General features: G+C 43.6%; 1 protein-coding gene across 1 annotated transcript in view; it reads left to right on the top strand.

Moving 5' to 3' along the window:
• The first annotated feature begins 9,264 nt into the window (after positions 1-9,264).
• The window catches only part of SLC51A (solute carrier family 51 subunit alpha), a 45,212-nt gene continuing 36,715 nt past the window's right edge, over positions 9,265-17,761 (top strand). Inside the window, exons 1-3 of the mRNA XM_040428405.1 lie at positions 9,265-9,397; positions 13,352-13,446; positions 16,122-16,276. Coding sequence (XP_040284339.1) covers positions 9,363-9,397; positions 13,352-13,446; positions 16,122-16,276 — 285 coding nt within the window. The 5' untranslated portion in view covers positions 9,265-9,362. The remainder of the gene's footprint in view (positions 9,398-13,351; positions 13,447-16,121; positions 16,277-17,761) is intronic.

Genomic DNA, 17,761 nt, shown 5'->3' with positions numbered 1-17,761 from the left:
GGATCAGACCCCCAAAAGTTGAAGTCCCAAAGTGGGACAAAAAATAAAGTGAAAAAAAGTTTCCCCCCAAAAAAATTTAAAGTTTTAAGTAAAGAAACAAACGTCATTTTCCCTGAATAAAGTAAAAAAATAAACATTGTAAAAAATAGGGCAAAAAAGAAAAGTATACATATTAGGTATCGCCGTGTCTGTATCGACCTGTTCTATAAAAAAATAAAATAAAAACTGTGCTAAATAAACCATTTTTTGTCACCTTACATCACTAAAAGTACGACACCAAGCGATCAAAAAGGCGTATGCCCGCCAAAATAGTACCAATCTAACCGTCACCTCATTCCGCAAAAAATTAGCCCCTACCTAAGACAATTGCCCAAAAACTGAAAAAACTATGGCTCAGAATATGGAGACACTAAAACATTGTTTTTTTTTTGTTTTAAAAATGCTGTTATTGTGTAAAACTTAAGTAAATAAAAAAAGTATACATATTGGGTATCGCATGACCTAATCCCTCAGATGAACACCGTAAATTTTTTAAATAAAAACGGTGTAAAAAAAGCAATTTTTTTATCACCTTACATCACAAAAAGTGTAATAGCAAGCGATCAAAAAGTCATACGCACCCCAAAATAGTGCCAATCAAACTGTCATCTCATCCCGCAAAAATCATACCCTACCTAAGATAATCGCCCAAAAGCTGAAAAAACTATGGCACTTAGACTAAGGAGACACTAAAACATAATTATTATTTTTTTTAAATGAAATCATTGTGTAAAACTTATATAAATAAAAAAAGTAGACATATTAGGTATCGCCGGGTCCGTAATAACCTGATCTATAAAAATATCACATGCCCTAACCCCTCAGGTGTATACCGTAAAAAAAAAAAAAAGGTGTAAAAAAAGCCATTTTTGTCACCTTACATCACAAAAAGTATAATAGCAAGCGATCACAAAGTCATATGCACCCTATGATAGTACCAATAAAACCGTCATCTCATCCCAAAAAAAATTTGCCCCTACACAAGACAGTCGCCCCAAAAATTAATAAAACTAAACTAAATTTTTTTTTTTTTAAATGCTTTGTTATGTAAAACTGAAACAAACAACCAAAAGAAGTAGTCATATTTAGTATTGACGCATCCGTAACAACCTGCTCTATAAAAATACCACATGATCTAACCTGTCAGATGAATGTTGTAAATACCAAAAAATGAAAACCATGCCAAAACTGCAATTTCTTGTTACCTTGCCTCACAAAAAGTGTAATATAGAGCAACCAAAAATCATATGTACCCTAAAATAGTACCAACAAAACTGCCACCTTATCCCGTAGTTTCCAAAATGGGGTAAATTTTTTGGAGTTTCTACTCTAGGGGTGCATCAGGGGGGCTTCAAATGGGACATGGTGTCAAAAAACCAGTCCAGCAAAATCTGCCTTCCAAAAACCGTATGGCATTCCTTTCCTTCTGCGCAATGCCGTGTGCCCGTACAGCAGTTTACGAACACATATGGGGTGTTTCTGTAAACTACAGAATCAGGGCCATAAATATTTAGTTTTGTTTGGTTGTTAACCCTTGCTTTGTAACTGGAAAAAATGGATTAAAATAAAAAAAATCTGCCAAAAAAGTGAAAATCTGAAATTTCATCTCTATTTTCCATTACTTCTTGTGGAACATCTAAAGGGTTAACATAGTTTGTAGAATCAGTTTTTTATACCTTGAGGGGTGTAGTTTCTAAAATGGGGTCACTTTTTTGGAGTTTCTACTCTAGGGGTGCATCAGGGGGTCTTCAAATGTGACATGGCAGCTTAAAATTATCCCAGTGAAATCTTCTTTCCAAAAACCACATGGCGTTCCTTTCCTTCTGCGCAATGCCGTGTGTCCGTACAGCAGTTTACGACCACATATCGGGTGTTTCTGTAAACTACAGAATCAGGGCCATAAATATAGAATTTTGTTTGGCTGTTAACCCTTGCTTTGTAACTGTAAAAAATTGATTAAAATGGAAAATCTACTTTCCTTTAATTCTTGTGGAACACCTAAAGGGTTAACGAAGTTTGTAAAATCAGTTTTGAATACCTTGAGGGGTGTAATTTGTAAAATGGGGTAATTTTTTGGTGGTTTCTATTATGTAAGCCTCACAAAGTGACTTCAGACCTGAACTGGTCCTGAAAAAGTGGGTTTTAGAAATTTTAGGAAAAATTTCAAGTTTTGCTTCTAAACTTCTAAGCCTTCTAACGTCCCCAAAAAATAAAATGGCATTCACAAAATGATCCAAACATGAAGTAGACATATGGAGAATGTAAACTAATAACTATTTTTGGAGGTATTACTATCTATTATAAAAGTAGAGAAATAGAAATTTGAAAATTTGCTAATTTTTCCACATTTTTGTTACATTTGGCATTTGTTATAAATAAAAATAATATTTTTTTACTCAATTTTACCACTGTCATGAAGTACAATATGTGATGAGAAAACAGTCTCAGAATGGCCTGGATAAGTAAAAGAGTTTTAAACTTATCCACATATAAAGTGACACATGTCAGATCTGCAAAAAATGGCCTGGTCCTTAAGGTGAAAAATGGCAGGGTCCTTAAGGGGCAAACCAATCCTAGTAAACTGTTTTCCGGGGAGCACATCATCGTCAATCCCAGCTTCAGGCCTCAGGTTTGCGGACCGCAAAAAAACGGAACGGTCGTGTGCATGAGGCCTCAAGCTCAAGAACTCATGAACCGCTTGCCAATACCTCGCTATTAGGCCTCATGCACATGACCGTTGTGTGCATCCGTGGCCGTTGTGCCATTTTCAGGTTTTTTTTCGCGGACCCATTGACTTTCAATGGGTCCGTGGAAAAATCGGAAAATGCACCATTTTGCAGCCGCATCCGTGATCCGTGTTTCCTGTCCGTCAAAAAAATATGACCTGTCCGTCAAAAAAATATGACCTGTCCTATTTTTTTGACGGACAACGGTCCCCAGTTTTAATTTCATTGCTGAAACAGCAACACGTTGCCACAGGCAACAGCAAGCGTGGCATAAGTGTCACAGCGCACACCAAAGGTCGTGACAGCGGGCTTTAGCGCTGCCCTAGCCCTTTTACTGGCTTCCTGGCAGCCCCATGGAGAGCCCCGGTACGTCACCGCATCTCCAAAAAATGCCTTTGCACGATTTAACGCAGGGCAAAGGAGAGCATCAGAGCATGAACTGCTCCGATGCTCAAGTCAGGGGGGCTGCCAGGGTGAAAATGGAGGTATGTCCGGGTTCAGCTCTGAACCCGGACAACCCCTTTAAGTCTGTCAAGTCGATTATCCATGACTGCATTAAAATCTCCTACTATAATAAAGGGGGATTGCGGTAACTGTGAGACCTTAATCATGACCTCATCTAGTACAGATCTAGAAAATGGGGCAAGTATCATACTATATATGATCACAAATCTACCATGAGGATCTATTGAAACTGTGTGTAATTGTAATGGAGTTCTCTTACTGACCAGGATAGATACTCGCCGCGCTGTATTCGTATATGTCGCATGGTGGGTCTGCCCCACCCAAGAGCGTCTCAGAGACAAGACTTTGCGGTCCCTCAGATGCGTCTCCTGTAGAATAATCACATTAGAGTTGTGAGACTTTAGTTAAACACTAGCGGTCTTTTAACCTTGCAGTTTAGGCCCCTCACATTCCATGAGATTATCTTAAGCGTTGCCATAATGAGAATAACATTTTGTACCTCTTGATGAAGAATCCTGCAGCGCCGCGGTGATATTCACACATCCATTCATACCAGTTGTAGGAGGGCGCAAGGGTCCGTCATTGACGGAAGGTACGTGTCACCGAGGTTCTTGGCCTCGGTGAGATAAGAACCGGTAATTTTGTGTGTCAGCGGCAGCTAGTGCTCGCTGACACTGTTTTACTTAGTGTGGCTGTAAAGCCAATCCGGGCTGGTTCTTATTGGGAGCAGCCAAAGAGCAGGGTGGTTTGGCTGTTCCCCACGTCCAGGCCAGCTTTTGGGCTGGGGTTTAAAAACCCAGCCAACAGCTCAGCTGGGTGTGATATGATCCTTGAAGTGAGAGTGGAGCTGTGAAAGCTCTGTGTTTTTGGGAGCTGCATGAGAGCCGCCTGCTGGGAGTCAGGCACCCTAAAGCCTGGTGATTTATGTTATTTTTGGGAGCTCTTGCTGTGTGAACTAACACCATCACTCTGTAAAGCATTGTTTTTTCTTTTCAGTGTGAATAAACACTGGACTTTTTTTTTTTCAACCGTGGTCTTGCCTCTGTATTGCGTCCACTTACCCTGCCTACCAGAGCAAATCGCTACAATTGGTGGAGTATGCGGGTAGGCGCAGTGAGGCTGGCGTGATCGCCGAAATATTTTTGGTTTGCACACGGGTGTATGTCTTTTATCAAACCTGCTAGGTTTAAACCTGTGTCACGTGACAAAATGGAGGCTGTTTTGAAGGCCCTCATGGAGGCTAATCTGCAGCAGCAAGAGACCAACCGGTTTCTGCTACAGCACATGATGGCTTTGCAAACAGCAGGAGCAACCCCAAGCATCCACAATGCCCGGAAAGCAGTTCATGCAGCGATCCCTAAGATGACACCCACAGATGACATCGAAACATATCTGCCAATGTATGAGAAAGTGGCCACCAGGGAAAGGCTGCCCCCGGACCAGTGGGCTGAGGTCGTTGCTCCTTTCCTGGCATCAGAGTATCAGTGCGTGTACTTTGATTTGCTGGACGATTAAGCGGCCGACTACCCAAAGGTAAAGGGGGAGATTTTGGCAAGACTGGGGGTGAATGTACTGGTTCGGGCCCAGTGGGTGCAGCAGTGGGAGTTCAACCCGGCTGAACCCGTAAGACCCCAGTATTATAACCTGCTCAACCTGTTGCAAAAGTGGCTACAACCTGATGTGCTGAGCCCCACTGCTATGCTGGACCGGTTGCTAGCAGACAGGTTCTAGAGGGCTCTGCCACCCCCTCTCCAGCAATGGATTGGTTAGGTCTCTTCAGGTAATGCGCTGGAGATGGTCGACCTGGTGGAGCGATATGAGGCTACCCGGAACTTACAGGGTGGTTATTTTGGGAGGGGGGCACTCAAATCCTGTGTCCCTCCGCACCGGACCCGGCGACTGGTGCCCATCAAACCTGCCTGGGATGAGGCCCCTGTGGACCCCGCTCCAATGGTCTGCTGGCGGTGTCGGGCGCCTGGCCATGTTTGAGCGGACTGTCCCCAGCAGGGGGAACCCATGGACATGAACTATGGCTTCCGTCAATCATTGTATGCCAGGAAACTGTGTGCCGTGGGTGCTCCGGAGTCTCTGAACCACCTGTGCCAGGTGGAGGTGGGAGACACTCCAGCGGAGGCTCTGTTGGACTCAGGGAGTCTGGTGACCCTGGTAAGAGCTTCCCTGGTACGCTCCGCTGAGTATACTGGCCATAAAGTAGGGGTCATGTGTATACATGGGGACTTAAAAGACTACCCTACTGCTATGGTGTCTCTGTCCACAGTTTCTGGCAGATGGACCCACGAGGTGGCTGTCGCAACAAATCTTCACTATAGACTTATAATAGGGAGAGACTTCCCGGGTTTCCCGGCACTGTGGCCGGCTACGAGAGTGACTGGTACCCATGTGACAGGGGTAACCCTAGAAGAGTGGCCCGGCTCAGGGGGGAGACCATAACCCTGGGAATCTGAGTCCGAAGGGCCAGCGGTAGGGGTGAACGCCACTTCGGTGGAAGAGGGGGAAACAACCCCGCTAAGTGTAATGATGGGAGACATGGTGGACTTGCTGTCACGGGTAGAGTCACGGGAATCAAGATAGAGCGGAGGTGCACCCTCTGAGCTGCCACTTGGTCCCCTGTCCCTGCCTACTTGCACCACCCGCCCTAGGTGAAAGAGTGCAACTGGGCGACAGTCCCTAACCTACTAAGTGCAAGCAGGGAGAAAAAGACAGCAGGGAAGAGGACAGCCACTGAGAAGTAACAATAAGCGGACAAGAGGTAAAACAAAAACAGAAGGTGAGGCGGGTCAACTAGCCGAGGTCAGTCCAGGAGGTCACGTCAGAACAAGGGAAGAGGCAAAGACAAATCTGTAAACAAGCCGAGGTCAAAATCCGGCCCCGTTACAGTACCCCCCCTTTTACGAGGGGCCACCGGACCCAAACGTGGACGAGGTTTCTCAGGGTGTTCCCGGCGAAATTTTGTAATTAACCTGGAAGCATGCATCCTAGACATAGGTATCCAGGACCTCTCCTCAGGTCCAAAACCTTTCCAGTGGACCAGGTATTGAAAGGAATTTCTAATCTTTCTGACATCTATTATTTTAGAAATAATGAATTCCTCCTGACCCTCAACCTCCACAGGTGGAGGAGGTTTTTTAACCGGAACCACTGGTGACACATATTTCTTAAGTAACGACTTATGGAACACATCATGTATACGGAGGGAGTCGGGTAGCTTAAGTCTAAAAGATACTAGGTTAATAAGCTCAATAATATTGTATGGTCCAATGAAACGCAGCGAGAATTTCTTAGAACATTGTTTCAAAGCTTGATTTTTAGTCTCTTGGAACGTCTCTTATTGGCGTGTTTTAGCTTGGAACGTCTCTTATTGGCGTGTTTACACTGGGTTTCCTGGGCCTTTTCCAGGTTCGATTGAACCTGTGCCCAGACTGTGCACAGTCTAGAGGTAAAAGAATCTGCCTGCGGGTTGAGTGAGGATACAGAGGGATTAGAACTAAAGCAAATCCCTACACAGTCTAGACCTAAACAATAACTTACCCTGCCCCCTCCCTGCCCACACATCCCCAACCTGTCTGAGCCTCTGTCCCAATTCAAATACTAAGTCGAAAGCTAGCCTGACCCTCTAAACTAATTCTTTAATAACTCTCAAAACAGACCACGCAGCCACGCCTGCAAAATGACTGCCGTGTGTACAGACCTCTCTGCCTGCACCTCTCCTACCAGTAAGGATTACGCCGCTTTCTTATGCAAGATGTGGGGTGGTTTTACAGGTGAAACTCAAAAAATTTGAATATCGTGCAAAAGTTCATTTATTTCAGTAATGCAACTTAAAATTTGAATATTGTGAAAAGGTTCAATATTCTAGGCTCAAAGTGTCGCACTCTAGTCAGCTAATTAATCCATACCCCCTGAGCAAAGGGTGCCTCAAAATTATGACTTTGGGGTTTCATAAACTGTAAGCCATAATCATCCAAACTATAACAAATAAAGGCTTGAAATTTCTCGCTTTGCATGTAATGAGTCTATCTCATATTAGTTTCACCTTTTAAGTTGCATTACTGAAATAAATGAACTTTGCACGATATTCTGATTTTTTGAGTTTCACCTGTAGAACTGCTCCGAAACCCTGGCTTGTCAGCCGCGGGTTGTTCTCTGCCTCACTGCACTCGCACTTGCTTTGCGCTTCTTCCTCTCTCCCTCCGTGATGGCGGGTCTCGCGATTCTCAGCCCCTGTGCTGCGCGCCCTTCTCCTCTTCAGCAGCCGCTCACTTGCCGCTCCACAGTTGCCACATGTGTTCAGGGGTATCCAGGGGTCCCTGCTAGATGTAGTAGGCAGTCTTCAATGTGGGGGGAGATGGGAATCAGGATTTCCTCCAGGATTTTCAGGAGAGCTCTTCTTGATGCTGCCTCACGCCATGCTTGCCAGGCCACGTCCCGCACCAACCAGTTCTTAAATCAAACAGTTCAGTGTTTATTCACACTCTTGGCAAGTTCATAAACAAAAAGTCACATTCAACACAAAAAGTCACCTTGTGGTTTTGGTGTTAGTTCACACCCTGCTGGCAGTTCTGCCTCAAAGAGTCCATGAACAGGCTTTAGGTGGCCTGTTTCCCCTCACACTGGTCTCATCCCTCCAAGCCCGGCACAAGCCTCAGATCCCAATACAGAGATCCTTTTTGCTGAACCCAGCTGTCTTTTAAAGGCATCTAGGTGTTGCCAAAACCCGGACCGGCACATGAGATCCAGTCCGGTGTTTGACCCCACCTGGCCGCTAATCAGTCCAGCAGCAAACACCGGGAGGAAAATACCTGCCTCCACATACAACTCCCTTTACTGTGTCACAATATATATATATATATATTTACATACATGCAAGGGCGTAGCTGCCCTGGTGCAAGAGTTCATCTTGGAGCCCCCCTTCCCTCAGTGCTTTGTGGCAAAGGGCAGGGATGCATCTAGCCTTTCTCTTGCCTGAGGCAAAAATTTTAATGGCACACCCCACGCCAAATTCTCAACCTAACCCCTTCTTTCCATCCCTACTGTTAAAGACATACTTTAAAAAAACATTGCATACGGCACTGTGCTGGGCCGGGCTCTGATAGCCTACAGGCATTCCTGAAGCCTATTAGAGGGAAAGGTGAGGCGAGGAGACATCGCTCCTTTCCCCCGCCACAGCACCTAACTGTATTGCCACCCTGAGGACAGAGATACATAATTGGTGGTGTGCCACTTGCAAGGAGGACCCTTTGGGGGACCCTGTCTCAATTGAGACCGTTGAGACTACTGTAGCTACGCCCTTGGTAAAAAATAAATAAATATATATATATATATATATATATATATATAATGACATTTGATAAAATAAAAGTCCCATTGCAGTTAGTCAGGTTCCATTACAACACGAAGGATATTAGGAATTTACAGCACTGACCACTTTATATTCTTAAAGGGATGTTCCGTTTACTTCTGTACTTAGATGGATAGGGATAGCGAACTGACCATGGGAGTCTGACCACTTGGACCCCACCAATCCCTAGTACGCTTGGCTACTCCAGCAGTCCCATGGAGAATGAATGGAGTGACAGGATGCACGATCAACTTGCTGTTCCATCAGGACGGGGAGCAGCATAGGGGATAACATGAAGAAACCAGAATACCCCTTTAGCTATTTAGCTCCATCTATTTATGTAATAGAACTGATTATAAGAGCACAGGCACATTTCTACTTATGAATGGAATAGTTAAACCACATAAGTATCCCAGGAACCCTATGGGCTAACTGCCCTGATATGAGAATGTGGCTCCAACAAGGATATGTAAAAGTAGTTAAGAAAGACATGGAAATGAATGGACATCTGTGCATGAGAAAGTAAAAATGAGTTTTCAAGTATTGATGATTACGGTATATCATTTTATTCCCCTGTTAAAGTTCAAAGAGAAAACTACAAACATCTAACGCACATTTCGGTATGGAAATCAATGACCTGAATGTCATAGGTCTGCCAATGAACCTGAGGTTTTGTAGACAAATGAACTTGTCAAAGTCCACCACCACTGTCCAGAGCAGAGTGTGTTACAGCTGTGAGCAGCAGAGTGGAAGCTGAGGGCAACATCTGAATCATGGCGTCTTCAGAAGAGTTCAAACCAGACCCCAGGTATACCTCTATTAATATATTGTCACTTATTACATTTAAAGGGTCATTAACTTTTTTCAACATTTTTGAAAAGTCATAGAGACATATCAAACATTTAGATTGGTGGGGGTCTGAGCGAGGGGAGAGAACCATGTGCTCTCTTTCTCTTCTCACTGCATGGGACAGGTTTCATAGATGGCCGTAGGTCCATCTTGATTCCGTCCTCGGCAGTACGGAAAGAGAGGATGATATGCGTGCGCTTATCTCCCCTCGTTCTAGGGATCAGACCCCCACTGATTTAAACTTTTTCAAAAGTTTGTGAATTAGTTTTAGAGGAATATTTTTACAGCATGGAAATCCAATATGGGTCATGCAATATGGTAGCTAAATTAAGAATCCCTTTATTAAATAATGTAGTTATATATTATATATTGTCTTTTGGATTTGAAAAGAAAATGTAATCTAATGTCCTTCATTATAGTATCACATATTGGGGCTGCATCATCTATGAAATAGGCAAAAAGGACCTCATGTATAATCACATTACATCTTTAAATTCCCAAACTGTACTAGAATACTAGACGCTGGGATCCTAATGGTTCCTTGGGGCCCTATTCTTTGTCTGGACTAGTTTATATAAATGTGGCACAATGTATGGTATTAGTTTATCATTATAATAATATATACCAATCTGCTCTATAACATGCTGCCTGCTGGTTATTTCGCATTTTCATGGTGACAGGTTCCCTTTAATGGGGGAATTACACTTCAAATATTTTTTTTTATATTTCTTGCATGATTTCCAAAACCTTTTGATTCCCCAAAACATTGTCACTTCATGGTTACAGTCATATACCTTCAATCAAGGAATTGGAAGTGAGTTTAGGTACCAGATTATACCAGAAACTCTTCTTCATACTATGGAGAGAGGATTTAGGGTCCATTCACACATCCGTGTGTGTTTTGCGGATCCGCAAAACACGAACACTGGCAATGTGCGTTCCACATTTTGCGGACCGCATATTGCCGGCACTAATAGAATATGTTTTTTGTCCGCAATTGCGGACAAGAATAGGGCATGTTCTATTTTTTTCGGGAACGGAAATGCAGACCCGGAAGTGCGGGTCCGCATTTCCGGATAGGGGCCGCACATCATAGAAATTAATGAGTCCGCAATTCCGTTCCGCAAAATGTGGAACGGAATTGCGGATGTGTGAATGGAGCCTTATGAAGAGTTGTGTACCTAAATTGAAGATTAAAAAATAAAAATATATATTTTTTTCCTACAGCCCTACTTTTGCAAAACATTGCGGCTTTGTGTCCCGTTTTTCACCACTCCCACCATTTGTGTAAAAAGTAGCCTTGGATTAGCGATATTTGTTGTGGTTCTGATCAGTGATGGCCAGTTCGCAGTGTTCGCTAGCGAACACATGCGGGCTGCCATCTTGACTCACCCGTCCGGTGATGCACAGGTAAGCCCTTACCTGTACCTGTGCCGGGAGCCGGTCTGAAATCAAATGCGGTCAGCCGGAGCAGGCAGTTCCGAGAACAGCCGCCGGGGGCCTTCATCGGGCTGTTCTCGGAACTGCCTGCTCCCGGTGACCGCATTTGATTTCAGACCGGCTCCCGTCACAGGTACAGGTAAGGGCTTACCTGTGCATCACCGGACGGATGAGTCAAGATGGCAGCCCGCATGTGTTCACTGGCGAACACTGCGAACTGGCCATCACTGGTTCTGATACCCTATACCCAATTGCCCAAGATGTGATATATCAAGATTTTCAGTAGAAAATTATAACACAAACAATACTAATAAAAATCAATTATAGGGTAATGCTTTGTTATTACTAGAAAAATAGCTAAAATGTAAAAATGCTATTTCTTTTACTATTTTCTTCAAACTTTAAGCCTAAGGCTACTTTTACACACGCATTTTGGCTTTCCGTTTCTGAGATCCGTTCAGGGCTCTCACAAGCGGTCCAGAACGGATCAGTTTTGCCCTAATGCTTTCTGAATGGAAAAGGATCCGCTCAGAATACATCAGTTCAGTCTCCATTCCAGTCTCCATTCCATCTTCATTCCGCTTTGGAGGCGGATACTAAAACGCTGCTTGCAGCGTTTGGGTGTCCGTCTGATGAAACTGAGCCAAACAGATCCGTTCTGACACACAATGTAAGTCAATGGGGACGGATCCGTTTTCTATGACACAATCTGGCACAATAGAAAACAGATCCTTCCCCCATTTACTTTCAATGGTGTTCAAGACAGATCCGTCTTGGCTATGTTAAAGATAATACAAACGGACCCGTTCTGAACGGATGCAGACAGATCCGCACCAAACGCTAGTGTGAAAGTAGCCTAAGGCTGGGGCTACACTCATCGTGCGACCAACAATTGTTATGTAGCAGTTCAACCTTTCAACTGAATGCAGTAACTGTGACCCCATTCAGTTCAACGGCTGCATTGCTACATAGCGATCATTGGCTGCATGATGGTTGTCGCGGCCAAGATCACTCTGTACCCTCAGACTTAGGGCTCATGCACACGAACGTGTGCTTCCCGTGGCCGTATTGCGGCCGGCATACGGTGGGTCAGCAATACACAGGGCACCGGCCCTGTGCAGCCGCATCACGGATCATGGACCCATTCACTTGCGGAAGCACGGATCGGAAGCCCACGGAAGCACTATGGTGTTCTTCCGTGGTGTTTCTGGCCGTGCCTCTGCACCGCAAAAAAGTAGTGCATGCACTACTTTTTGGCGGTGCGGACCCTCGGATGCGGATCGCAGGCCAGTGCACGTGCATTGCGGACCGCAATTTGTGGTCCGCAGCACGAGCATGGAGCCCTTACGTTTGTGTGCATGAGCCCTTAAAGGGGTTATGTCATGATTGATGTAAGAAATTAAAATCAGACTTAAAGGGGTTGTCTCACTTCAGCAAGTGGCATTTATCATATAGAGAAAGTTAATACAAGCCACTTACTAATGTATTGTTATTATCCATATTGTCTCCTTTGCTGGCTTCATTCATTTTTCCATCACATTATACACTGCTTGTTTCCATGGTTACGACCACCCTGCAATCCAGCAATGGTGGCCGTGCTTGCACGCTATAGCAAGGGTAGTGGTATTTTATCCTTCACTGTGGCATTTGGAGCTAGAGGGGTGGTATTTTGTGCTGCACTACAGTATAGCTGGACCTGCCTGCTTGTGTTGTCCCTGCTTATCTGTGCTGCCCCACCTTCTGTCAATTTGGACTCGCCCACAACATAGGTCCATTTTTAGGTTTCCAGCGCCACTTTAAGTTCCCAGTCCGCTCCTGTGTGCAAGTCAAATTTAGATAGAAGTGGAAGCCCAATCAAAAGTCTGGTTAGATGAAAAAAATCGCATGCTGCGGTATTTTCTCCGGCCAAAATTCCGGAACACTTGCCGGAATGCCGGAACCGGCATTATTTTCCATTGAAATGTATTAATGCCGGATCCAGCACCAAGTGTTCCGGAAAAACGGATCTGGTTTTCCGGTCTGCGCATACACAGACCTTTAAAAATGTGAAAAAAATAAATACCGGATCCATTATTCTGGATGACACCAGAGAGACGGATCCGGTATTGCGATGCATTTGTGACACGGATCCGGGAGGCAGTTGTGGCGACGGAACTGCCTGCTCGAATCCAACAATGAAAGTGTGAAAGTACCCTAAGTTGTAAAATGTCTAAATGGTCGTCTATATTAGCAGAGCACAGAGCAGCAGTACGTTCTCTATTTTCAGCTACAGGCCTTGCAGAACTTTCCTTCTACTTGGCTTACTACTTGCATCATCATATTTCATGCCAATTGTTTCATGCACAATATGACAGAATTGTATGTACTTCCTTATCACAGTGAACAGCCGTCCGTGAGAGACGCTACCAGGTGCACCTGCATTCCTGTGCTATTCTGTATAATGCTGGTGCAACCTTTCTTCTATTTCTTACAGACTTCCCAAGAAGCTTGTTTACTTCCTGATGAACAACCACAGTGTACCGCCATCCTGCTTCTCCTTACCACCGACCGCAGCACAATTACCATACTGTATGTCAAAGACAGTTTAAATAAAAGCTTATGCACTATTAATAATGCATATATAACATATCAAACCTGGTAATGTAACGGCGAGATTGTACTAACAAAGTAGAACTGGTAGAGCTAGTTCCTCACAAAACAGATCACTCTAAATCCTATAACACTATGCAAAACCTGCAACTCCTGGCCCTTTTTAAAGCAACATATTGTAGAACAGCAGGCACTGATTTTATATCTATCTATCTATCTATCTATCTATCTATCTATCTATCTATATATATATATACCGGTGTGTGTATGTTATATATATTTATATATATATATATATATATATATACTGTAGGAGAAGACTTGTCACTCTAGTATTAGGAGTCCACGGCTAGGTCCTACTCAGTGATTGACAGCTTTCTCTGTATGAGTGTGTATACATAGATAGATGTCAATCACTGAGTGAGACCGCCCACCGGACTCTTAAGTCCAGAATGAGTAAGGATTTAAGTGAATTAAAGACCAGTTATACTGAATCTCTGTATCAGTATGTCCCATAAAATATTCTTTTGGACAGTCTTTTCAGGTTCCCCATACAGTGGGTTAGACATTAGCTGGTTTAAAAAAATACTGACCTTGCCTCTCTTTCCTAGGGATTCCTTTTCTGCCAGGCTGCATCAGAATGGCATGACTGGGCAAATTCTGGCAAGTGATGTCATCAGCTGTACCCACTTGCATTAGCACAGTGCCAAACACTTTACGTATAATGTCACAGTCACATAACATGACTAAATACCAGGATATTGTCCTGTATTAAACGAGTCATGGACTCGCAGAGCAGGGATGTAATAGTACCACTTAACAAAGCAATCGTGCGGCCTCATCTGGAATATGTAGTTCAGTTCTGGGCACCAGTCCATAGAAAGGATGCACTGCAGCTGGAAAAAGTACAGAGGAGAGCGACTAAACTGATAAGGGGCATGGAGGGTCTTAGTTATGAAGAAAGATTAAAATAATAGAATTTATTTAGTCTTGAGAAGAGACGTCTAAGGGGGGGACATGATTAACCTATACAAATATATATAAATGGGCCATACAGAAAATACGGTGAAAAACTGTTCCATGCAAAATGCCCTCAAAAGACAAGGGGGCACTGCCTCCGACTGGAGAAGAAAAAGTTCAGTCTCCGGAAGCGTCAAAGCTTCTTTACTGTAAGAAAGGTGAAGCTATGGAATGGACTTCCTCAGGATGTGGCCACAGCAGGAACAGTGGACAGTTTTAAAAAGGGTTTAGATTAATTCTTAAAAGTAAACAACATTAATGCTTATGAAAATGTGTAAAAATCTGAGTCTCACTTCCTTCTGGGATTCGCGTCCCCTCATATCCCCTGGTTGAACTTAATGGACTTATGTCTTTTTTCAACCGTATTAGAGTACTTTCACACTTGCGGCAGAGGATTCCGGCAGGCAGTGCAATCCGGACGCAAACTGATGGCATTTGCCAGATGGATCCGGATGTGGATCCGTCTGACAAATGCATAGAAATACCGAATCCGTCTCTCCAGTGTCATTTGGAAAAATGGATGCGGTATGCCGGTTCCTTTTTCCCGGAACACTTAATGATGGATCCGGCACTAATACACTTCAATGTAAATTAATGTCGGATCCAGCATTCCGGCAAGTGTTCAGTCTTTTTGGCCGGAGAGAAAACTGCAGCATGCTGCAGTATTTTCTCCGTCATGAAATGGCAAAAAGACTGAACTGAAGACATCCTGATGCATCCTGAACGGATTGCTCCCCATTCAGAATGCATTAGTATAAAACTGATCAGTTTTTTTCCGGTATTGAGCCCCTAGGACGGAACTCAGTGCCGGAAAAGAATAACGCTAGTGCGAAAGTACCCTAACTATGTAACTATGTAACATAATTAGATCGGCAGGTCTATTGATGGAAGAATATGTTGGCTGAATATAACTATTTAGCACAGACATGATATCTACAGTCCCCCGGGAGAGAAGGTTTAGGGTGTCTCCACATGGGTGCAGGGTAACATGCAGATAATCTGCCGAATTTCCATGCATTTCTACACCAGAATCGCACAAAAAAAATGCAATACTTAATTGATGCGGATTCTCCACAGATCTCATCCTTCCATTAAAAAGGGTGAAATCCGCACAAGCAAAACGCATTGACATGATGCAGATGTCAAAATCCGCACAGCAAGTCAATTTCTGCACCTAAGTAAAAAGCAAAGTGTACATGAGATTTGTCTAATCCCATACACTTTACTGGTACTGTACTACTCTGCGTTTTTTCCTAACGAAAATCCTCGTGGAAAAACTGCATGTAATCCGCATTGTGTGCAGGCACCCTAAAAGACAGAACTTTTTCAACCTTAAAGTTGTCCTAAATGTCACCAACTGGTGTGCCCAGAAAAATGTCACCCAGATTGAATTCAATCATTCAGAATCCCCATCCATGGACTGCAGGTACATCAGTGGCATATCTGCACATTTTGTATGATGGAAAACTGTAAAGATCGATGTACAAGAACTTTGCACAGTCATTTATAGCGGATGTGAAACTAGCTAGCGTTGGGTGCCTTGTAGTTACCCACAGTGGCAGCCTGTATTATGCTGTAGCCTGTCCAAACGTATTGTGTCATCTGTAACTCATCACCTCTATTGCTGTTTTCAGTGGTGGACACCATACAACTTTGCATCATGGGGATCCTCACCATTCTTTCCATAATCTCAATCATTGTTTATGTGGAAGATGCTCTTTACATTATGAAGAAAGTACAATGCCCAATGAAAAAAAGAACATCTCTATGGAGCAGTGCTGCCCCAATGGTAAGACCCTAGAGCAGGCATGCTCAACCTGCCGCCCTCCAGCTGTTGTAAAACTACAACTCTCATCATGTCCTGCTGTAAGCTGATAGCTGTAGGCTGTCCAGGCATGCTGGGAGTTGTAGTTTTGCAACAGCTGGAGGGCCACAGGTTGTGCATCCCTGCCCTAGAAGAACCATTTGTGAACTTCATTTGTGAAGTTTGACTACGTCAATGACAGATCTGTAAATGCTTATTTTATTACTCTTACGGGATGTTCACACCACGGACTTTACAGCGGAATTTTGGCACAGACAGCCACACCGAAATTTCACTGAAAACACGCTGGACACGGGCAGCTGCGTCCTTTCTGCCTCCCATACATATCAATGGGAGGCTGTGGCGAGGATCATGGAGCGGCAGCTGCGTCGAGAAGAGACATGTAAAATCCGTTGTGTGAACGTAAGAGTATGGCCACACGGTCAGGTTTCCTGATGCAGTTTTTTTGGAGGCCAAATCAGGAGTGGATCATAAAAGGAGAGAAATTATAAAAGACAGATGCAACCTCTCCTCTTTTTTTAACTTTTAGACGACCAGGCAATTTTCCATTTTTACGTTTTCATTTTTCACTACCCTCCTTCCCAGAGTCATAACTTGTGATGAGTGAACTTCATGTTTTGAAGTTCGCTTCTGGCGTTCGGGTTTTCTGGCAATTCCATTATGGATTCCGTTATCACGGACCATAAGGGAATTCTATGACGGAATGCACCACGGAAGCCTTTAGGAGGCATTCTGTCATAATAGAAGTCTATGGGGAGCATCACAGATTCGCCTGGTTTCTGTTATACAGGAGTTCTGTCCTGTATTTTTTTAGTCCAGTCTGAGGTCTGTAATAAGGGGACCGAGGGGGAGCCCCCATTCAAAAATTTGCTGAGGGGTCCAGTCAGTTCTAGTTATGCCACTATCTGGCATCGTGAAGCTCTAGATAGGTATAGTAGCTAACTATAACATCATTCCTCTCCATTACTACTCTTTTCATTTTCACTCCTTTATCTTGTGTCCGGTCTGATCCAATCACCTGGATATAAGAAAAGAAAGCAGAAAATAACGTATTGACTTCTATGGCAGTACTGTGGACCGCTCTGCTCTTAGTGCACACAGCTCTGCATTAGTCCAACACTTATACAGTTAGTATAAAAGAATAAAAAGATGCGTTTCACATAAGAAGTTATGTGCACAATCTGTCCTTTCCTCACAATAGATTCCACATAGCACCTGTACATAGTTTATTTCAGGACTATCTATTGCAGAAATACAGAAGTTATCTATATCTTGTTTTAACAAAAAAAGAAGTAACTTTATTTAGGTCACAAACTGCACTTACAAAAGGTGGACATGTATTTAAATTCTTAAAATGTTTAAAGGGATTGTCTGCGATAAGAAAACAGGATCTACCTTTTCCCCAGAAACAATAGCACACCTGTATCTGGTACTGTGGCTGAGCTGCAG

The sequence above is a fragment of the Bufo bufo genome, chromosome 4, assembly GCF_905171765.1.
Source record: "Bufo bufo chromosome 4, aBufBuf1.1, whole genome shotgun sequence".
NCBI classification, from domain to species: Eukaryota; Metazoa; Chordata; class Amphibia; order Anura; family Bufonidae; genus Bufo; species Bufo bufo.
This window is presented reverse-complemented; position numbering and strand designations above follow the sequence as displayed.